Source organism: Alexandromys fortis, unplaced genomic scaffold (assembly GCF_014885135.2).
Source record: "Alexandromys fortis isolate MF-2015 unplaced genomic scaffold, M_Fortis_MF-2015_v1.1 scaffold_143, whole genome shotgun sequence".
In the NCBI taxonomy this organism is placed as follows: domain Eukaryota; kingdom Metazoa; phylum Chordata; class Mammalia; order Rodentia; family Cricetidae; genus Alexandromys; species Alexandromys fortis.
The window spans coordinates 3555582-3579650 of NW_026068044.1; the positions used below are offsets into that span (position 1 = coordinate 3555582).

Consider the following 24069-nt stretch of genomic DNA (forward strand, 5'->3'; position numbering starts at 1 on the left):
GTGCTAGCCAGAAGACGAGGTTGATGGAATGGTGTCTGTTCAGATAAGCAGAGGCAAAATAGCCAAATCCCACTGAAACAAGAATAAATTTCATCCATACAGACTATCTATATGACCTTAGGATAGGTCCACTCCTGGAATTATCTTGTAACCTTCCTAGAAAGAATAACCAGCTTTTTAATTCATTTACTGTAATATTCCTGCTTTGTACTTTTCTGTTGATATAAATCATCATGGAATGAGTAATTGGACCTAGATGTTAGTAATAATCTTAATTTCAAACAAAGACATCATGATTTTTTTCCTAACAATTTGCTTTCCTGTTAAAAAATCAGATATTAAATATACATTTGAGAATTGGGTCAATTTTGAAATATTCTTGAGAAACCCAGCTCATTTAAAGCTCAGGAAGCTATGTCCCCTGGCCCTGGGTACCTGAACTGCAGGAGGCAGTTATGATTTGAGAATCAAGCCACCTGGCCAGGAGACTGGAGCTTTTCCCCAGCATCCAACGAACAACTCCTTTTTTAGTGGCGTACACGGCCTTTATATACACTTCCATGGAGGCCCCTCATCTTCTCAGTCCCATCCTTTAAAGAGAGCTAATGAGGAGGTGGCGTGGAAAACCCTAGAGAACACTGGAGAAATTAGCCAACATGACTGGCGCTTCCTTCTGTTGGAGCCAGCATGGCCCTCCCTCTGCCCCTTACCTGACAGGTGCCCCTCTGCTTTGGGCAGGCTTCAGCATCACTGTCACCGTACTGTCGGTCTGATTCAAAGGTGTCTCAAATTCATACGCTGGCATGGACGGCGCTAGGGATAAAGGATTAGACGGGAGACCCATTATTTCTTGCTTATCTCCTTAGTGGCTTTTTACTTCTTTGACAAGGGACAGAGATCAAATAATAGTTATCAGTTCAACACACCCAAGGTTGACACACAAACATTCCAGACACAAAATAGCGGGGACATTTGCTCAAGTCAAGCCACGCCTCTGATCCTGAGCTGATGACGGAAAGAAGCAAAAGGAGCTGTTGAGGTGTTAGTGATGATCACTTTTTCCAGTTCTGTTCCACCTACCTGCTCATAGTATGCCTCTGGCAACACACCATCTTAGACTATGTACTCCGTAATGGAAACAGCGTGCCTTATAAGACATGTAGACGTTTTGAAGTAGTCACCTGAATGCCATGTTCCTCTCATTAAAGTCAAGTTTCTGCATGGACTAGAGACCCATCCAGGAGTTTAAAGAGGATGCTGGGAGCCAGAGAGACCTGCTGTAGTGGACGCTTGGGGAAAGCAGGGCAGTGGGAAACACATGGGAAATGAAGGAAGTGCAAACAGCTTGGGTTCGACTTTCTCTTGTGTTTCATTTTCTTCAGTACCGGGTGTAGGTACATTCAGTCTTGGGGTGTAAATCAGTGGGTAGAATGTTTACCTATCATACACAAACTACCATGTTCAATCTCCAGCATCATCAAAGTTGGGCACAGTGACACAGGCCTGTGATCACAGCACTCAGGAGGCAGAGGCAAAATGAGCAGGGCAATCCTCAGCTACATACTGAATTTGAGGCCAGCCTGGGCTATATAAGACTTTGAATAAAAAAAAAAAACGCAAAAGGAAAAGGAGATACATTAATCCTCTCTGAAGCTTTAATCTAGGCAATGAAGTATGGCAGTTCAGGAAGACAGATCTCCAAACAATCGAGTTCTTCCTAACAAGGAAATGTTTTAAAGGGTTTTTCTTTATTCTTGAGAACTTTAGACTTCTATAAAATGAAACATGGTCAAATCTAGTTCCTTACACCCCTCTCCAACTCCCACAAATCCTTCCCAACTTTAAGTCCTCTTTTTCCTTCCTCCCTTTCCTCCTTCCTTCCTTTTTCTTTTTTCGTTTTTAACAACCTACTAAGTTCAGTTAGTACTGCCCATATATATATGGGTGTGGGCCCATCACCAGACCACAAAAAATCTACTAGTGACCAGAGGTTAAAAAGAAGTGAAAAGAAAAATTCTTCCTGCCCCAGCTGGCAACAGTTTCCAGCTATGAGTCATGTCTGGCATTCTCTCTTTCATAGAAATGGTGTCTCTGCATAGCCTAGCAACTGTATTTCAACACCCACCCCTCTCCCAGATTCGCAGACTCCCTTTGACATGGAACGGCAAATGGGGAGCTGCCAGTCCCAACCACATGTAGGCAGAGGTGCCTATAGATCACTTTCTGTGAGCAGACTTCTCAATTGTCTTACACAGGAAAAACCTTTTATGTAAAAATTGCGAGTTATTTATCAGTCACATCTATAAAAATTTTCTAAGCATTCAAAATCAATTCTAATTCCATTAAGAATTAACTTTACTTCACAGCAATCAATTGTGTGCTGGGTACAAGCAGTTTTCTCTCTTAGATAGAAAACAGGGCTCAGGAACTGTAATCTAACTCCCTTCCCATCGCCTCTTGCACGAGCTGTGGTCTTGCTGTGTTTGCTGAGGCTGGCCCTGAAATCCTGGGCTTAAGCAAAACTGCCAAGGCCTCCCAAGTAGCTGGGAACCAAGCATAGCAATATTGTCTTAATATCCTAAAAGTCAAATCATTACTTTTGATGAGCTTGTATAGGGCAACTGAAATGTCAAGTTTCTTTGCTTTGGAATAGAATTATATGAACTTGAAGTGTCCAGACTCATATTCATTGGAATTTTTATATAATATGTGGAAAAGCTTAATTATTTTTCTAATGGAACTTTTCCCTTATGATAATACAGAAATATGTTCTCTACTGGAGAAAAAATAAGAAAGCTTACTTGGAAGTAATACACATTGGCATAGATTTCCTCTTTGAGTCACCACGAGAAATTGATATAATAGGTAATTTATTAGTAGGGATATAGTCAATATCAGAGGAAATACATTAAAGATCATCCCAGTATGCAGCCTTTCTTTTCCAATTCCATAACTGTTCTAAGAATTGATTTGTTCATTTATGCCATGTTTTAACCTCCCAAGGAAAACTTACTTTCCATCCCTGCTCTGTCCCTATAGCCTAATGATATATATTAAACTTCGAGTCAAATTTGGGCACACATAAAAAAACCTCATGGCATATAAAACGTCTCTTACATTATAATTTCTTGAAAAATCCCTTTTCCCTTTAAGCCTACTAGAACATTTAAAACACTCTAGTTTTGAACACTGATTTCCTTCTGTTTCAAACAAAACCTTTTACAAAACCAAGGATGAAGGATCGTAAGTACAGAAACCATGCTGGATGTCACCGAGCTGGCCCTTGGAGCTGGTCAACTTGTCTGTTGTCCCCCTGTTTCTGTATAGCTGTTATGCCTTGAATATAAACATATCACCAGAACACTGATATATTGAAAGCTTGGCTGGCAGTATATGGTACCAGTGTGTTCTGAGGGGATCAGGAACCTGCAAATCTTAGCAAAGGACCGATTGACTGACGAGTTAAAATCTGAATGGGCTATTAGGAGGCAGCAGTAAGCCTTTGCGGACTGGTAAGTCACAGAGGGAGAGGTTTCGAAGGGGACATTTTGTCCCAGCATCTTCCCTTTATTCTCTGTGCTTTCCAGTCACCAAGAGATGACAGTTGTGTTCTGTCACACACTCCTCGTCAAGATGTGTAGCATCTTCTCAGATCCAGAGCAATGAGGCCAACCAACCACGGTCTGAGACCTCCAAACTGTGAGCTAAGATAAAATTCTCCTCTTTCAAGTTGTGGTCTCTCTTTCTCTCCCCTTCCCTCCTTCTCTCTCCCTCTCTCCCTCCCTCCCTCCAGTATTTTGGTATAATGACAGAAAAATGGCAAACAAAACACACTACAAAAAGTTCAAGCAAAAACCCAAATATTTCGCCACTCGTAGCCAAGGAAGGAAGAAAAAAGAAAATGTTCATGGAATTCTGTTCATTATGGTTACACATCCTATACCAGATGGCAACTTCATTTCCTCCTGTCTGAGGAGTGCGGGCATCTTCTGCACAGATGAACATGCCAGAAATATTCCTCAAATCATATCTTTTGTTGGGTGATCTAATTGGGTCTGTAAAAAGCTGGAGCTGCTGAGTGTGTGATGCCATGAACGTCCTTGCTAATGCAGGATGGCAAACAAAGGGCAGCAGAGCACCGCGCTGCTTTTCTGCCGAGTTCATGGTTTATGTCAGAGTTTCTCCAGCACCGCTGCTCTGGTGACCAAGGATTGCCAAGGGCACTAGAGGGCCTCACCAGAGCCTCCTGTTTTATAATCAAATCCTTCAGAGCAAGCTGCTAAAACGCTGGCCATGCACTAATACAGGAGGGCTATGCTAAATACACACAGCATTTTATTTTAGCCTCTGAGTCTGTTTTTTTTATTTTATCATCACAGTTGTGATGATAAAATCCATCATTATATTTTATCTTTGCACTCCTGACAAGGGCAATGAAACGGCACGAAGCGCTAGTTCTGATGAAAAGCATCAGCTCGTCAGTATCCAATACCTGATATTTTGGTGGTGAACTGGTTTGTTGCCGGAGGTCCGAAGCCCTTGGCTGTGCTGGCCCTGATGGTGAAGGAGTACGTGGTTCCAGGATACAGGCCAAAGAACAGGAAATGGGTTTCATTTCCCAGCTTGGAAACTCTTCCGCTTTGGTTGGATAAATCAATTTCTGGGTCAAAGGAGCTGACTGCTTTGTAGGTGATCTGCAAAGGGAAAAAGGACATGACGATGACTGCAGAGGAGACAGATGTTGACCTCATCTCTAGCCAACACGCCCTCTGACGGGGGGCGGGGGCGGAGGGCGTCAGACTTGTCGGGAGAAACGCTTCGAAGGCTAGATGCTTCCGGCCTCGAGTCCAGTGACGATGCAGAAGAACCTAGCCCAAACTTTCGAGTTGTTTGTTATTGTCTAGTGGGAGGAACTTAAAGCCAGTAGGTTAGAATGTAAAGGATAGGCTCACTGTGATCTGATAGAGGGAAATTGGTTGATTTTAGTGTATTCTACTAGCTGATTTGGGAAAAAAAAATCCAAGCTGGCAACTGGCTCAGACTGATAGGCACTGGCAAGAATAGCGGCCTCATCTCTAATCTTTGGCCATTATCTGATTTGGCCATGAATAGGGTACTTGTATTCCGCAAACAAGGCTACATTGAAGTATTTCCATCCATGTGGCTGACAATGTCTGCTCCAGAAATAAACCCGAGACACATGCCAGTAAGTCTTGGTGCTGCAAATGGACAGCTATTATGGGTCGGAGTCCCCGACATTTTTCAGAGCAATATTGTCCAACAGAGCTGTCTGTCATGGTGGAAATTTTCTATCCCCTATTAATCAGCACACTGGCCACATGCTGTATGGGGCCCACTGAGAATGTGAAATGCAGCTATGGACACTAGGAATTGGAAATTTCATTGAACTTTAATCAAATCAAATTGAGATTTTAAATTGCTATGAGTGACCAGCAGCTGTCCCCCAGCGAGCGTAACCCGAGGTATCTTCACCATACTTGTCACGGAACAGGCATTCTTTCTTTGGATGAGGTTGGAATGTTTGAAAATAAATGGAACATAGGTGCCTTTAAAAATTTTGCTTTTCAAGTGATTTTAAAAATGGCTTTCTGTGATAGTTCATCAGGCTCTCAAGAGCACACACTTTAGTGGTGATTACTAACTTCTACTGGTTGTAATGACATAATTTTTAAATGCGGCATATTCAGAAGTTTTAAATTGCAAAACCGAGCACTTTTCAAGCTTCTAAATAGGTAAACCTACTTGTAATTTATGTGCAGGAACACTGGCACTGTTATTATACAGAGTGATAATTGACATTCTTTTTTTTTCTTATATTTACACCATGTCATTATAATTAAGAAGACCTCTCTGAAAGAATATTTAGATTGAGTCACCTGAGCTTTGGCAAGGGAACATTTGCCATGTATATTAATCACTGCAGTGGCTGGCGTCACCAGACTCAGGCAGGTTCTGTTTAACCCTCTCACTGATGGCTCGCTCTTCCGAGGCTGAGCAGGTTGAGTACGCAAGGAACCAGCTGCATCCGTAGCAGCCAGGGAGGACCGTGGCGGAGCCCCCTCCATGGCAGCTTCCTAGCTTAGCTCTCCATCCCGAACCCTCCCGAGTAGAATGTGGAACGTGTGATCGCTCCCCAACATTCATCTGCCCCTTCATTTTCACACTCGTAACACCTGTAGAGTGGTTCCGAACGCGCCCAGAATGACCTGGGCAGGGGGTCTCCTTGGTAACTCAGATGCTGTCCCTGTCCAGCAGGGTAAGTAGGATGGGACATAACTGAGCTCTCAGCTAGGATGAGTGGTATCGTAGAGGTGAGTCCAGGACAAAGGACAAGTCGCCTTCCTGTCCGCTCTGTGATCTGGACTGCAGCATGTCAGCCCAGCAAATGTAAAAGACCTCAGACTCTGCTTCTTCCTCAGATCTGGGGTCACCTGTCTAACTAACTGATGCTGCCCTCTGCTCTGCGAGGTGACATGTCTGCACGGTTCCAAGGACACTTACAGGGCCTTCTGGGTACTGCTCATGCTCACCGGCCAAGAACAGGACCGAGTGGCCTCTGTACACCTGCTGGCTGCTTTTACACGCTGACTAACACACTGATGATGCTGTGGCTAGCAGACGGGCCAGGCACTGACTTCAGAAAGGGAAGACTCTGGACTGGGTGTGGAAGAACGGAGGAACTGAACAAAATAAAATATATCAATCGAAAACACCAACTATGAGAAAAACAAACAATGCTCATAGAAGAAGCTTTGTCAGGGGGGAGAAAGTTCCACAAAGTCATTCAAAATGTCTGAGGAAAGAGATGCTGACAAGCCTGAGAGATCTAAACTATAAAGGACCAGTCAGGACATGAATTCGGGAGTAGAGCCTGGATTAAGTCCCTGCGCGGTCTCTGGTGTCTAGAGTGTCTGGCATGGGCTCCTTTGCACTTGATTCTGTACATCAAGATGAAAGACTGGATACAGCCAATAAGGAAACTGAAACTTTTGGGTGTGGAAATAAAAAGAAAATCTCATTTGTTTAATAAAAATACCCTCTTGATGGGCAGGTGGGACATTAATTTTATTGTAGGGGTTAATAAAGGAAGCAGAGAAACCACTGGAAAGTATGGTAGAGCCCAGTGGTTAAAGCTGTTGTGTAGGGGATGGAACCGAGTCAAATTCTCAGACCAAAGTGGGAGTGGGAGGCAGCAAGAGAAGAAGAGAATGGTAAGGGGAGCGGATGGAGACACCGGCCTGCAATGGACCAGCAGAATGGAGGAGGCGAGGAGTTACCCCATTTGGGCCCCGCTCAAAAGATCATCCCCTGTTGAAAGGGGATGGCATGGGTGTGGATGCATTTAAGGATGGATACAGACTTTGAACCATTCGTGTGGACATGTATGCATGACAGGTCTAGGCTGGGGATAGAAATCCGGGAATAGATATTAAAGACGGTGCAGAGGAGGAAGATTCTGACGAGAATCCAGGTGACATCAGGTAACAGCTGTGTCTATCCGTGCCTCAGGCCAGCATCGCAAATCTGTATGTTTGTTATGCATCCTAAGTCTGGCTTTTCAACCACAGAGCAGCCAAAGCCTCCTGCTGAGGCTGGCCCATAAGTTCTACTTGGCAATGAGTCATGAATGCTGCGACTCTATGGATTAGTTTTAAACCATGATTTAAATATGTCAGAGGCAGAGGAATGTTTCCTGTACTCATATCGCCTTCTGGAGGATTGAGAGATGTCTTATTCTTCTTTCAGGCCCCACTATGATCTGTGGCCATTTGGTACTTGGTATATTTTCCAAAAGAGAGGACTGAGGAGCACAGAGCTGTGCCAAAGAACATGTGAGCGTTCATGCGAGGGTAAGGCTCCAGCAACACATACTAAGCAAAGGCTTCACAGAGGGGTTCAGTGCCCACCGCCAGGTAGCCCCAGCCTGAGTCATATAGATATTTATAACTGTGGTTTAGCTTCAACCCTTTAATAATTTGGTAAAAATTACAGACCCTGCTCCTCTTTTCTTGCAAAATGTAAGTAAATACTAATTCATAAAAAAATTCATAAAAGAACTATGAGTTCTCTTATCTACCCCTAAAAAACAAAAATATGCATTAAATGTCAGAAAGCCCATAGCGCCCATACTCCAAATGTCGGAAATGACAAAGCCTCCAGGAATAGAAGGTGGGCAACTCCATAACTGCCTCCTGCCACAGAGGTTGCAAGCAGCGAGCAGCTGTTGGCCTGAGCACCATTGTTGAACCACTATAGTATCCTACTGGGCTCAGAACAGAACTCAGTACTCCCTTCTGGCATTTCCCATTTTCAGCCAGTCATTCAATAAGGACTTATTAAGTGTCTAACAGGACCCAGGCAGTAGAAAAAGCAGAGGGAAGGCTTCCAGAAAAAAACGTTTAGGGGAATCTTTTACATCGGCACTACACTGCGGGCTGAGGGCAGAAGATGTTTGAATGAAGCCACTATAAAGAATCCCGATTGCCCTCTGGTGGGTGCCAGTAATTTTCCGGGATGCCCCTAGACAAGAGCAAAGTGGCACCTGAATAAAGCGGTGGGACGGAAGGTGTTGAAATGGCAAGATGCAATGAGTACTTGCTTACGCCGGATGATTTCTGATTGCAGCTAAGTGCCTGGAATCTTCTAAAATTATCTTCCCCTTTCCTCCTTAAAGTCTCCAACTCTCCAGCGCCAGTTTCATAGAGAGCCAAATTGCAATAGCCTTTTAGGGGGGCCGAAACCTTCTAGGGAGCATGAGTTGATGTAATTGTAGCCAGTATAAAATATAGGTCTTTAATTGGGGTCTGAGCAATTTACTCTGTGAACACAAAGGAATGGATAATTAAATTTGATTTCAGGGGTGAGAAGGGCCAAGGGACTTCAGGAGCAACTACAGTATTTGAAGGAAATACCGAGAGAACAGCAGAAGGATATTACAGGAGGGGCTGGACGCGTGCCACAGGAGGGCAGAGGCACATGAGCACTGTAGAGCGGTGTGAAAAATTCAGAAGGCTCTTAGAGGAAATAAAAAACCACAGAGGATCATGGCCCATTAAATCCAGGAGGAAAATGATGCAAGAAGAAATTTTTTTTTTTTTTGTTTTTTTTTTTTTTGAGACAGGGGTTCTCTGTAGCTTTGGTGCCTGTCCCAGAACTAACTCTGTAGACCAGGCTGGCCTCGAACTCCCAGAGATCCACCTGCCTCCACCTCCCAAGTGCTGGGATTAAAGGTGTGCGCCACCACCGCCCGGCAAGAAGAAATATTAGTAATAAATAATAACTGGCCTGTGACCCAGAGGCAGCTGCAGTTCCCTTGGTTTTATTTTTGGAGAGTTTATTTATTTTTATTTTATGTGCATTACATGAGTATTTGATTAAACATGCATGTACCACATGCACGCAGCACCCACAGAGTCCAGAGGGGGAATCACTTCTGGAATGGGAGCTCCAGAGGGTTATGAGCCACCATGTGGGTGCTAGGAATTGACCTCAGGTCCTCTGGAAGAAAAAGCAGTACTCTTAGCCACTGAACCACCTAGAAGTAGTTACCAAGGAAAAAGTGGGAAGGCTGCTTCACTTTGAATCCTTTTGTACTTATATTTATTCTGAAAGCATTGTTACAGTTACAACTTGACGAGAGACTGAACATTGAAGATAAACTTCCTAACGCAGCCCCTATATTTCCACCTCTTCTTCAAGGCTACCAACTTCAGACAATGGTGACTACGTGCACCCAGTTAGCCAGGCTCAGGATCTCGAGATGTTTCAACCCTCAGCATACAAACAGCCCCATCAGCAGGCAACCTGGGACCATTCTGTCTTACTCTGAGTCAAATTAACTTTCTGGGTGAGTCACACATGAAGCTGAGAGTTTGGGCTTGGCATTGATTTAATGCTTTTCACAGTCGGTGATGGGACAGCTGCTTCTAGCCGAGAACATGAGTTTCATTTTGTGGTTTTTGGCTTCTTCCAAGGCTTATACATATTGAATACAAACCTCTAGATGTGTAACTCTCTTGGTCATAGGTCTGGAATGAACTAAAGACAACTGGGAGATAAAAAAGTGAGATGTGGTACCTTATGTTATGCATTTGGTGTTGGGGCCGTGTGGGTCCAACACAGATTCCCTAACTCTGCTGGAATGGAGTCGCGAGGAATTAAACTGACACAGCTTACATGGTCATCATGGAAAGGCCAGATCTCTCTCCAAAGATCCCTCATTTATTCTCCAAACAGCTTATATATCCTCACATCAATAGAGCGGGAAAACACATTAGGCTGTCTCCTAGGCAACCAGGTGCATGGGCCCTGGTCACGTCCGCGCATCTACCTGTATGCTAGTAGTCAGGTAGGCCATGAATTAGCATCTCTATAAGACATCCTCCAAATTACAAAGGAAGGAAGCACCAAACCTCTAAACTCTTAAGTCATCAGCTTCAGCCAACACCTCTTCTCAGGTGATATACATTCTAACAAAAGAAACTAGGAGCAGTACATCCTGGCTATTGATAAACAGAGACAGCTTGTCTGCAGAGTTAGGTGATCAGCTCAGGCTGGGCTAATGGCTCTTGTGCCATACCGAAATATGGGCCTACAATTTGGGAGTATTATTAGTTGATAGACCTTTAGAATAGGTTCAACAGCCAATGTTTAAATTGTTGTGGGTAGTCTCAACTTGCCTACAGAAGAGGCAACATATACTTCCTACCAAGAGTCTATGTATCTACACATTTCTCCATAGCACTGGTCAAATTATACATTATAGAAATCATACAAAATCAGATAAATTTAATGTTCAACGGAGAGTATACGAAATTGGACAAATGTATTTCCTGTTTATTATTTAAATGGAGTAGACACACTATCACACACTTGTAGGTCAGATGGAGTTCTTCCTGATTTGGGTCCTCACACTCGCTGTTCCCCTCCTCCTGCTGGGATCTTCGTATTATGCTTATTAATCTGTATCAAATCTGTATATATCACAGCCATCAGCCCATGTGCTGCCATGGGTGTTGAAAATAATCATTCCAAGTGTTCTGTCGATAGACTTTTTTCATGCCTTCCATCATCATGTAGTTTAAAGCCTTATGCAAACAAAACCCAATGACCTTTTTCCAATGTCTTCCATGGCTCCCTTGCCATGTTTGGAAAGATGTAATACAAAAATTCCTCTAATTTTTTCTTAGAGCATTCTCATGAGATTAACTTTACATATCAAACATGAAGATGTCTTGTATTTACTTTTGCGTTATGTAAGCTGGTGACCTCACAGGGTATGTGTAACTGAAACAGAGCATGCTTTTGCTACCATTAAATAGTAACCATCTAAAGCGATAAACAAAATTGTACTGTAGTTTCTACATTATAAAAATTTGGACTTGTATCCCGTTCTAACAGTGGCTAACTCTTGAAGAAACACTAAGCTGCTTATTCTAATTTGGGCACTTGTATCCTCAAGAGGTTCAGTAGGAGGACAACACTGCATTCACAATGAGACTGGACGGCCGTGGAGGATGGACACACTTACCAGACCTGGATTTTTGGGAGATAATTGACAAAAAGAAATGGCTAACGTGAGACATGGTTTTGAGAAGGACTAGATCAGAACGATGACAAGGTAAACAGAAAGGGAAGGCAAGCTTGTGAAGGGATGAGGGTGGGCGCTCGAGTGGAGCGGAAGAAGGGGAATGTGCACTGCTGTCGGGGTCAGAAAACACATGAAGCTGTCAGCACTTTTCAGACATCAATGCTTTGTGCATTCTCAGAAGTTACAAAAGACAACTGCAAAGTCATCAAATCCCAGCACATGCACTGATAGCTATGGCAGCCCATCTATTTTATTTCTGTCCCCAAATCATCTGAGTACGTTAGCATCTTCAGGGAGGACACTTCTTACTAGAGCAGCCACCAACCGTGGTAACCCTTACTCATACTCAAATGCCACTCCGAGGCGCAGTCGCTGTTCTGATAGTCCCTGCTTCTTTAGGGGCAGCTGCTCAGCTTTCTAAGCATGGAATCTGTTTCATAAGCCTCTGGCTCATGAGAGGGGACACAGGCTGCTCTGTGCTGATCGTCTGGTCCAGCAGGAGACTGTGTACTCCCATAAGGCAAGTGGACCAAGACTCTTGAGCACTGAGCTCTCAGGAAGGGAAGAGCCCCTTCTGGAATGCCATCCAAGGCCTGCTTTGAGGAACCTGGAACAACTCTCCTTCCTATATGTATGTAGAAACTAGGTAGGGATGAGAGAGAGTGGTTTGGTACCCAGAAGACATTTAGTCATTTAGACCCAATTCAAATATCTGACGCTTCCCCCTTAGATTTGCGGAAAAAAAGAGCCAACCTGCTCTACTTGCAAAGGGCTGGTTGCTAGCACCTTGATTTATGGCAGATCCTCACATCTGCACTACAGCTGCATTCAGATCAACGCTCAGCCTGGGAGAGCCTGGCTACCGAATCAGAGAGATTAATGGGGTCTTCTTTTGAATGATCATTTCCCCTGTTGTTTTCATGCTGAAGTTACTTATCACACAAAGATAAATGTCTGGTGGGATTAGAGAGAAAGCATCTTGCTATTAGTTTCTGTTTGTCTTGTAGCAGCCCATGGCTTTGGTGATGGGCAGGCAGGAAGGCAGCCAGGCAGGCAAGGCAGACTCTTGGGTCTTAAAATGAACTTCAAAGACTAGCTTTTCCAGTAAAAAAATCCCTGTTATTCTTAGATTGGAATCTACAAAATCCATATCCAAAATAAAGTTAGAGGGCCCAAAATATGAAATATTTTCATCATGGAGGAAAACTGACTCTTCTTGACTTGACCATGAAACACCTCCATAGAAGCTGAGCCACGGCTTTCCATAGCTTGATGTTTCCATAATAAATCAGGCACTAAAAGCAACACATTTTCGCTTAGCTTCCTCCACTTTGATTTCAATGATTATTATTATTATCATTAGTGTTATTACTGGTTTTGCACTTCCATACCAATTTTTGGAAGAAGTGGGAAGCATCAGCGTGAGTCGATGGGGTCAGAGAGTGGGCTGGTGGGGATCGTGACTGACAGCTCCTGACAGGGCTTGGGCTCCTGTCAGTGTTGCTGAGAGGTGCTCAGGCAGAGCCGTATGCAGATGGGCCAGAATTTTTAGAAATCTTGCAATATATAATTTTGTTGAATTTGCATTCAAACAAATGTTAGCTAAAAAAAAAAAGCACCTGCATGTTTCTATGACAACAGGCACAATGAAACGATGATCACAGTGACGTGAAGATGGCTGTCATCCCATTACTGCGATTATTTTTTTCAAGAACAATTTATCAAATTCTTCTCTTGCCACCATCACTCAACTATTTGATTTGCCTCGGCAGACAAAAAATGGTGTCAAAGAAGTCTAAGGGATGTACACTGATCTGAAGGAATCCCCAAAAGATTATTCTATGGTTACTATGGCGACAATTCTTTACTGACTTTTCTAATTGGATAATCAGTGTTGTTTTACAATCAATGGATAAATAGTTCATAGCTAGGAAATAAAGTGACTCACTGATTGCTTCCTAATCAATGCAGGTTTCAAAATATTTATTACTTTTAATAAAAGTGACTTTTAAAAATGCTATGCTGTGTCTTAATATACAACACACAATACACCACGATCCAACTTATTTTAAAAATGAATCTTGAAATTACACATAGTTGAAAAGCTCATTTTGAATCTTTTGTTTCTATATAACAATCATTATGACTATAGAAAACATCAAACTCCTCAAAGAAAGATGAAATTATATTTTTAAAATGCCAGAGAGCTCACATCATCACAAGACATTACACTTAAAAAGGAAATTACCAACAGATATGTAAGTACCTCATATAAAGTGATGACACCGTATGTTTGTGTCGGCTCCCTCCACTGAAGAAATATCTTCTCCTCAAAAGTACTTCCTTGGATGGATTCAGTGGGGACAGCACCTGGGACTAAAGAGGACATGAGAGATGAACGTGTGGGTCACACATCAACTCCCCCAAGAAGATCTTCACTGTTAACAGAGGCTGTGGACCCTAACGGTCTATAGATAACATTTGCATTTCCCTTCACCATCTGGAATCTAAAGCCATTTTAACTACACTGTCCTTGTAAAATGATCTAATTATTTTTTCCCTATAAGGTTTAAGTAAGCCAATTACATGAAACTCAGTATTTTCCTTTGTAGAAACTGTTTTCCAGTAGTAAGGAAGGAGGTCATGAGGGTTTCCAAGTAGTGCTTGTCAGAATGGTGGGTGGTTGTGCGATCTTGCAAAGAAGTAAAGAAGAAGAATGTTGACACAGACCTGTAAGCCAAGCACTGGACAGGATGAGGAAGGAAAATAGAAGATTTTAAACCAGCCAGAGTTACACACGAAAAGATCCTCAGTATCATTCGCTGGCTGAAAACTGCCAATCAAAACCACATTCTAACCCAAATGCAGTACTGGGTAAATGTGAAATCATACAGTAACTTTGGCAATCACATGACAGTTCTTCAAATTAGTCAGTATACAAAGATACACAATGTGACCCAGCTTTTCCACTATCTATCTATCTATCTATCTATCTATCTATCTATCTATCTATCATCTATCTATCTATCAATCAATCATCTATCATCTGTCTTATCTATCTATCTATCTATCAACTGTCTATCATCTGTCTATCTATCATCTATCTATCATCTATCATCTGTCTATCATCTATCTATCTATCATCTATCTATCATCTGTCTATCATCTGTCTATCTATCATCTATCTATCATCTGTCTATCTATCTATCTATCTATCTATCTATCTATCTATCTATCTATCATCTATCTGTCTATTTACCTATCCATCCTTCATTTGTTCCATCCATCCATCCATCCATCCATCCATCCATCCATCCATCCATCCATCCATGCATCCATCCATGCATCCATCCATCATCTAGTATATCTACTGATTACTCAAGATAACTGAGAACAGGCCAGCTCAGAAGACTGTATAAAATATTCGCAGCAGCATTATTCATAACTGGAAGTCCCCCAGTGTTCCTCAACTCATGCATTGATCAACATTTCAATAAAGATTTTCAAAAGGAGGCTGGAGATTTTAGGCTGTGTGAGGATATGAATAGCCTTTTAATTGTCACCACGTCTGTCTCGAACTGGACGGGTGCCTGGAATTTCTAAAGGAAGTGAAGGATTTCAAATTTTGAACTTGTTTTTATTTTTGAAGGCAGGCTTATTGGTAGAGTGAGAGCTTTTGTATTTTATCCAAATGGAGCCAGGTATTCAACAGAAAAGCTCTTTACTGATGTACACGGGATGGGATGGCTGCTATTTAAGACTCTCCAATAATTGCAAATATGCAGCTTAGACAGCTGCTGCTCCTGCTTGGATCTCACTTGCTTCATTTCTAAAATGATGTTGGATTCAAGTCAATTTCTAATGTATAGCATCTGAATAATATATAATATGGAAGTAATCATTCATTCTGGGCTGAAGAAATCAATAAAACCTTCTGTCGAAACAAAGGAACACACAGTGTTAAGAAGTAGAGATACTGGCAAGTTCCCAGGAAGTATAATTCTAGACTCTGGGCCCAGAACGCTCATCACAACCAGAAGGTGAACCGGGCTGCAGCTGGTTCAGGTCTGAGAGGATGCTACCAATCCTGTCTTGTTTGCCTCCAGAGTGTTTCCTATGACATCACCCTTTTCTCAGCATCAGCATCGCTGAATGGGTGGATGCTTTATTATATTTGAAAATAGTTATGCAGGTTCAAGAATGAAGAAAGGACACAGAAGAAACCAACCTAACTTTGAATGGGATATATTCAAAGTATGTTGATTTGAAGGTCAACTTGATTTGAAAAAAAAAAAAGCAAACTTTGAAAATGTCTTAGAAGGGATAGGGTAACTGATGATGTTGTGCAGAATTGCTGCAGTGAGGCTGGAAAGAGACTCGGTGGATGAAAGCGACTTCCACCAAGCTGGTGGCCTGAGCGCCACACCCGGGCCTTATGCAGAAGAACAACAGAACCAGCGCCTCCCAGTTTTCATCTGAAAGCCACATGCACACTGTGGCATACGTGAGTCCGCGCATAGAGTCTCAAAGATACTTGCAAAAATAAATAAATGAAGTAATAAAAAGAAATTCTTTAAGTGGACTCATCAAGAAAAAAAAGTTAAGGCTTAGAACAGAAAAAACAGAGTTGGTTTGGGTATTTTTGTTTTGTTTTGCTTTGCTTTTCTAATCCAGAAGACTGACTAATGCTCTTCCAAAGGTCCTGAGTTCAATTCCCAGCAACCACATGGTGGCTCACAAACCTCTGTAATGAGGTCTGGTGCCTTCTGCCTGCAGGCATACATGTAGACAGAATATTGTATACATAATAAATAAATAAATATTAAAAAAAATAAAACGTCCCATGAACTTAGGTTAAAGACTTTCTTTTAGATGTTCTAGGAGTCAGGATTTTAGGGAAGTAACGATAACACCTATATTTCTAATGGGATCAACCCCAAAAAAATTCCATACATTCCTGATGAAACCATTTCGGTGAACATGTGATTCCAGAACCAAGTGACGTTGGATAAACTAGAGTCACAAGAGCTGTTGCTTTCCTCTTCAGACTTGGTATTGTCTGACAATTGTTCTATTTGTCTTCCCCCCCCCCCCATCTTCTTTGAAGTAGGTTTTTGTGTGGCTGGTTATTGAGAAAATGTAATTTGCAATAATAGTTCTTTTCTAATTAGCGGCCTGCCGCCGAGCTACTAAACAATAGGTTTTTAATTTGCAAATACCACAAGGCTGAATTCCTGAGACTAGTAAGATGATTTAAACAAACAAACATTCCAAATTTGCAAGTCTGACGTTCTGACAGGAGTCCAAGGAATTCCCAACTTAGTTCTCACTGAAACTCCAATGCAGTTGGGCGTGTCCTCATCCCTGCCAGTCAGATCTAGTTGGTGAAACAGACCAACTGGCCGCACCATTTCCTGTTGACTCAACAACAGGACTCCTTAAAGCAGGAATCACCCGTTTACCACTAACACTCTCTGATATCATGCCAAGGGCTGACTCTGCAGTTTTGGATGCTTTATCACCTCTCTTCTGGGACATGCGTATTGCTACAGATGGAAAACGATGGTTTACTTGTAAAGATGGTTTACACAAAAATGAAGGAAAATATATAATATGTTACGACATATAAACGAGAGACTTATCGCACCCTCTCTACAGTTCAAGAACACTGAAGAAAAGGGGTGGAAAGAGCCAGAAGTCAGGGAGGCCCTCGGAAGTCACGTGATCATAGGTGCTTACAGGTGGGACTCCTGTTATGTGTCTGTGCGGCCACTGACTGGAAGGATGAGAACAAATGTCATGTAAAAATGGTCGGAGAGCAGGCTGTGGAACCGAGGTAAGAGAAAAGCTCGTTAACTTCTCCTTCCAACGTGGTAATAAAAATGTCAAGAACTGCTGAGAATACTATAGAAAATACTATATTTATCCATAGAGATAAATGCCACATGACTGGTAAGCTCTGGAGAGCAAGCATTTGCTCTGGGCCCAGCCCTAAATAGAAACTCATGCCACCTCCTCTGAAACTCGAGGAAGATTCCAGAAGGGGTCAGGAAGTGTGTGAGGTGAACGATAGGGTGAGGGGGGGGTCACACAATAGCATCCTCCTGACTCACACAGCTGATGGAGGAAGGTCATTGGTTAATAAAGAAAATGCCTTGGACCTTTTGATAGGACAGCAGCTTAGATGGGCGGAGTAGACAGAACAGAATGCTGGGAGACAGAAGCCGAGTCAGTCGCCATGATTCTCCCACCCGACACAGACGCAGGTTAAGATCTTTCCTGGTAAGCCACACCTCGTGGGGCTACACAGATTAAAAATGGGTTAATGAGATGTGAGAGTTAGCCAATAAGAGGCTGGAACTAATGGGCCAGGCAGTGTTCAAAAGAATACAGTTTCCGTATAATTATTTCAGGTAAAACTAGACGTGCGGAGCTGGGCAGGAACGCAGCCCAACGCAGCTCCTACTTACTACACATAGCCACTGCAACTATTAACTCACAGTTGTAGTTGTCTATACCAGACCCACACAAAACCACACAGGACCAGCTCTATCAATAATTAGTCAAAGAAGGCAGAAGGGTCATAGGGTTGTACATACTATCAGAATGAAAGACTCTTGTAGAGGGGGAAATTGCTGTCTTTGGTTGTGTGTCCAGAGCTGAGCCCACCAGACTCTAATGGTCTACACACAAGGTCACACAGATTGTCCTGGTTAAATCTCAGTGTGTCATGGAACAAAACAAACTAAGATAGATGTAAGGGAGAGAACTGTGAGAGACAGGGGAGGGTGGACAGGGTGACAGGGATGTGGGGGATGAGAATTGTATGCATGTGTGATATTGTGCGAAACAGAACGATATAAAAACGATAAGCCTCCCTCTGTTTCTTCTAATCAGTGCTTCAGAGTGAGGGCACATGACATACTAGACTCCATGAAGCAGTCCTTCCTTCCACCTTGTTTTCAACATAAAGCTCTAAATTCAAAGACACGGAAGTCGTTCTGAAAGGACGCATTCCACATAGACCTATCACTTGAAAGCACTCACGGTCTTCGTCCGTCTGCACGATGAGTTCCTGACTCTCCTTGCGGCCCTCGGGGTTCATGAGGATGAGCTTGACGCTGACGTTGGTGTACGGGGACAGGTTGGTGATGGTATGCTGGGGGTGGGAGTTATCCGTATCCCAGCTCACTTCCTCTCGCACCTGCTCCTGTCCTCCCACCTGGTAACAGTAGTGTACCGTGAGGTTGTAACTATGGCAACGGGTTACGTTGTATCCAAATGGCTCCCAGCGGATGGTGATTTGCCGAGACTTGACTTCGACAACTTCCAGATTTCTCGGGCCACGCATGGGATCTAGTTTGAAAAAGAAGAAAAACACACGGGAAAAGAATTAATAAGGTGGAGCCTGTGCAACCTAGAAACTCTAAACACATGCAAGAAATATGTGAGTTTTGAATAATATGAGTTAAAATATACAGAAAAAGAGTAAGCTTGCTTTGGAAATGATGGCACTAAGACAAACCATATACCCATTACTGAACATACTATGGGCCCTGCCATGTTGCAAGGGTGGCCCTTTCAGGGCTGGGCAAAGACCAAGCTAGAATGCTCTGCCAAGCTAGAATCTGCTGCAGCCACGGTTCATTGATAATTTCAAATTTTATTTTCCTTTAAGCGTGGTTGCCATAGTGAATTCAAGAGAATGACAATTGATAAAGAAAACAGAAACTTAAGAAACGATAGTTAGGATTCACCAGGCACTTAAAACAATTCTGTGGACTGGATGCTTCCATTCCCAAAGCATAAATCTTGGTCCTGTGGCCGAGTCAAGGCGGGACTGTGGCGCTAAGATTCTGATGGGACGAGGAAACGGCGCTGCGATAGTAATGCTTTCTCAACGCGATGGAAGACTGCGATGTACAACAGCAATCCCATGTGTTTCGTGTTGTGATGGGGTGCAAGGAAGACAACTCCCCTTTTACTTCCCAACCTGCGGCAGAAGAGGCCAGTGCACAGTCTCCTTTTCAGCTATATGCGACAAAACCATCCTCGCCGGAGCAAACCAGAAATGTGTCTGCCTTATGTCTGCAGATTGCTTTTAACTTCCATGGGCTTCTGCCTCCGGTGCATCTGTTTCTAACAGCGAGCTCATGATGCTTTCTCGACGGAACTTAGGGACCAAGCACAAGAAGACCAACATGGCCTCTGGTAATACCGAGTGGCATTCTTATGGAATATTCCTTATGGATGAACTATTTTTTTAATTTAAATCAGGGGACTTATAAAGCAACTTTTTAAAATTACAGACATTCGGAAAATATCATGAATACGGTGCTTAGCAATAACACTAAGGCTTCTTCCAGGTTGGCAACGTTTTATTATGTAACGGAAATGCTGCGCTTTATGTAATGTTTCATTACTCAAATGTTTATGAAAACTTTCAGGAAAGCCAACATCTCTTACAGATCAGGAGGCATCCCTCCATCGTCTTCCTACAGAATCACATCTCCACAGGACAGTCCTAACGTGTTTCCCCAAGGTTTTCATCACTGCACTAACTGACTGACTGTCCAGACATCAGGCAAGCAGTGTCGTTCTAGCTTGCCTTCAATGGAAAACTATTATACACAGCGTATGCTATGCCTTTCCCAAGAAAATACATGCTTGCACAAAGCCTCGAGACTACAAAGTTAAGTGTGTTTGTCGGTCTGTGGTGAAGTTCTCACAGAAAGCATGCTTCTTTTTTCTTTGTTAGCACCCTTGGGAATTCCTCCAAGGCAAAATGAAGTCTCAAGCTTTTCATTCATCTGTAGAAATAGGAGCGGCGGGTCGCTTCCCACCACTTGGCTAGCTTTACCGGAAATAATTACATGGAAACTGTATTCTTTTAAACACTGGTTGGCCCATTAGTTTCAGCCTCTTACTGGCTAATTCTCACATCTTGATTAACCCATTTCTAATAATATGTGTAGCACCACGAGGTGGTGCCTTACCGGGAAGGATCTTAACCTGCGTCCATCTTGGAGACGAGAGCTATGGTTACTGACTGACTCGGCTTCTTCCTCCCAGTATTCTGTTCTGTCTACTCCGCCTACCTAATTTTCTGTCCTATTAAAGGGCCAAGGCAGTTTCTTTATTAACCAATAGACAGATGACCCTCTTCCATCATTCATCTGCCGAGGAAACAGGTACACTGGCAGAAATCGAACATCTCCATGACCAAGTACGTAAAACCATACTGTCATGAGAGCCATAGTTAACAGCTGATAGGCGTGTTGTCCCAATTTCTGGATGCAGAAGCAGGGTCTGTCTAGCATCCTCAAGTTCTAGATTAATCATTTGCAAAGCCACTGTACACAAGCATCTACACAGAATGGACTGTCCCTGACTAGGGATGTCTCTACCACAGTCCAGAGAGGACCAACACCTAGAAGTAAAGGAGAAAAAAAGATGGGCTTCAGTTATTAAAATACTGTTATTGCTATTTAAAAATAACAGAAAAGAGGATATGAAGTAGGGAGGACGTGGGGGGTAGGAGTGGATCTGAAAGGAGTTGGAGGAAGGAGTCAATTTGATCAAAACACAGAATGCCTGGCATGAAATCCTAAAAATAAATAAATAAATAAAACAAAAAACCCAATAAAATGTTTTTAAAAAGAACTCTGCTCTTACAATTTTTTTTTTAATTTCACATTGAAACAAAAGCAGACACAAAGAAACTGCATTTGGAATTTTAGTCCTTTCCTAGGGTACCTGCAGAACAACCAAGCCAAGCTCCCAGTCAGCTCAGTGACCAGAATGGGATCCCACAAAAACTCCATAAGATGCTGTTGCTAACGTATGTGCTTAGCAGGCTGGATGGATTCAGTGACGTTTCAGCTTAAGGAGGGGCAAGTCTATCAGAAGTCATGACACATCTATTTCCTTGGGCATTCTCTGTAGGCTTCTGTCAAAGGTAAGCAGCTCTGTTGTCCCTACAGAAACATTGATAACAATGTGGCAAGGTCAGTGCCAACAGAGGTAGCTATGGATCAAATCAACAGGGCCTCATTATAAAAGTCATTTTGACTCTAATTCCTGGCCACTTGTCCTACTTGTTAAAAGCTGGATACAGAATTTGAATCAACAAATTAATGACGGCATGGTCTACTGCTGGCTGGATACTTTCCTGTTTTCTCTTGCTAGGGCCCAGAGGCAAAGTTAAGTGAGCATTGTAGTTAATCTGACAAAAACAAAAACAAAACAAAACAAAAAAAACCAAAAAACCCAAACAACAGCCAACCAAACAAAATACTAACAAGGCAGCACCTGCGAGTGGAGTCAAGCATATACATTTGAGGTTCTGACGGCAATCTCAAAAAACAAAAAATAAAAAAAAAATCAATCCAAACATGAACAATGAATGTTAAAAGACAGCTACACCCCAAGGGTAGCAATATTTCATTTGTATTTTAATAAATAAAGCTTGCCTGAAGTTTAGAGAGTACAACAGCCCCACTGGTCAGTCTTAGAGACCAGGCAATGGTGACACACACCTTTAATCCCAGTAGTCACACTAATTTGCCATAGAAACTGGGTGGTAGTGGTGCACGCCTTTAATCCCAGCTCTAGAGAGGAATAAAAAATGGGAGGAGACAGCTCTCAGTCAGTCTCATACTGAAGATTCCCGGAGGCAGGATCACCATTTTGGACTGAGGTAGAGGTACGAGCCAGTGGCTGGCTGCTTTGCCTTTCTGACCTTCAGGTTGAAACCCCAGTACCAGTCTCTGGGTTTTCATTAATCATGCTACACCCCAGAATGTAAGGTATCCCCTGTGCTGCCATGTACCTGTGACAGCTGTCTCTCTTTCAAGATACTGTGGCTGCATCAAGCCCAGTGGCTAAGCCTTTCACAATTCATCCCAAGGAACCTTCTTTCTCTTTTCGTCTTCCAGTCTGCCAACTTTCATCTGAAACAGCCATGGCTCTAAAAGGCTTGCGTCATCTTAAGTGAGCCTTTTATGATAGCTTCAGCTCCAAAGTTTCTGCAGAAATATTTGCAGACTGTGAACACGCCATTCCAGGGGGACACGGATGCCAGTGAGTTACACTGATGATCACTCAAGACTCTGAAGGGCATCGTAGTAGAAACTGATCACACAGGAGCAACTCCATAGCCAGAAATGTGGGGCCTAGGCAGGGCTAATTGGAACATACACTGCATCCCTGAGAGTACAATACGCACATCACCCTCGCCCACCAAGTTCCCCCAGCATGCCATTAGTGCCGTGCTATGGGAGCAATATAGACCTCCTCTCGTTAGGTAACAGGCCAATAAACTATATACACAAGACTAGTAGTTACTGGGTATTTGCTCCTCATTCCTCACGGATCCCAAAGACGGGGCTGAGAATGGGAATTGATTCCGAGCCCATTTCTCGTTGCATTCCCCACACCCTCAGGACACACCGACAAACCCTGACTTCTTGAGAGGGGGCATCAGGATAAGCTCCATTGGTGTGAATCATGAGGCCAACTGGTCTACCTTGAGATCACTGGCTAGAATATCGCCCCTGGGGAGCACCAAGGCAGCCACTGCAGCAAACTTAGTCTGGAAACTCCAGTGACGCCCACTCTGGCCCAGGGCATTTTTTCATTTCCTTCCCTTTCTGCCAGATTGAGCCAGGCTTCCAGCAGAGAAGCCTGACAGTTACGTTCTTGACCCGAGGGACCAACAAGCCCAGTTCTAGCCTCCAGCTCTTAGTCTCCTATTTAATCAGCCACCCTCCTCCGGCTCCCTCATCCCCCTTCTCTCAGAATAAGGGCAGAAGCTGACTGATAGGATCAATTTCCATTGCAGGCTCAATTCGCAGCTCATTTCTCTGGGAACTCTGCACTTTACCTCCTATTACTTCCGCGGTGCTTTTTCAGAAACTCAATTTCAGAACCGGTAAGAGATATTTGGGTGTAATTTTAGGATCCTGTCATCGATAATCAAAAACATAGATTACAACCAACGCTCTCGCTAACAGGCTTCGCTTTCCTACCTCTTCGCGGACCACACAGGGGTCTATTACAATACCAGGAATAACACCGAGATGTGGTGGCGGCCCCGTTAGGACCTCCGGCTCTTTTATTTCTGCTTCTGAGTCTCATAAAGGAGAGCACCAACATAATAAAGCCGTCACTTCATTTCCTCCACTATTCAGTTAAATCAGAGCAAAGCCCCCATGACCCCATGGTACTCTGGCCTAACCAGGGATTCAGTATTCCTGAGCAGCCACGATTCCGGGCCACGGCATGGGTTGCACGTGGCATGGCTGTGATTCTGGAATCAGTCAAAGCACTCTAAGGTTCAAAATGCATCTTTAGCAGCCAGGCTGAAAATTCTGAAGTATGTTAACTTTACGTTCCCCGGTAGACATCTGTATGCCTGGGAGCAACTTGGCACTCGCAAGCAAGCTTGTTTTTTTTTT

At 43.1% G+C, this 24069-nt stretch overlaps 1 protein-coding gene across 2 annotated transcripts in view; it reads right to left on the minus strand.

The window, feature by feature from the left end:
- Ptprm (protein tyrosine phosphatase receptor type M) overlaps positions 1-24069 on the minus strand; it is a 669075-nt gene that overhangs the window by 253935 nt on the left and 391071 nt on the right. For both annotated transcript variants that reach the window (XM_050166205.1, XM_050166204.1), the window contains exons 8-11: positions 18659-18967; positions 13878-13987; positions 4493-4694; positions 711-813 (exon numbers count right to left, since the gene is read on the minus strand). In XM_050166205.1, the coding sequence (XP_050022162.1) occupies positions 711-813; positions 4493-4694; positions 13878-13987; positions 18659-18967 (724 nt within the window). The remainder of the gene's footprint in view (positions 1-710; positions 814-4492; positions 4695-13877; positions 13988-18658; positions 18968-24069) is intronic.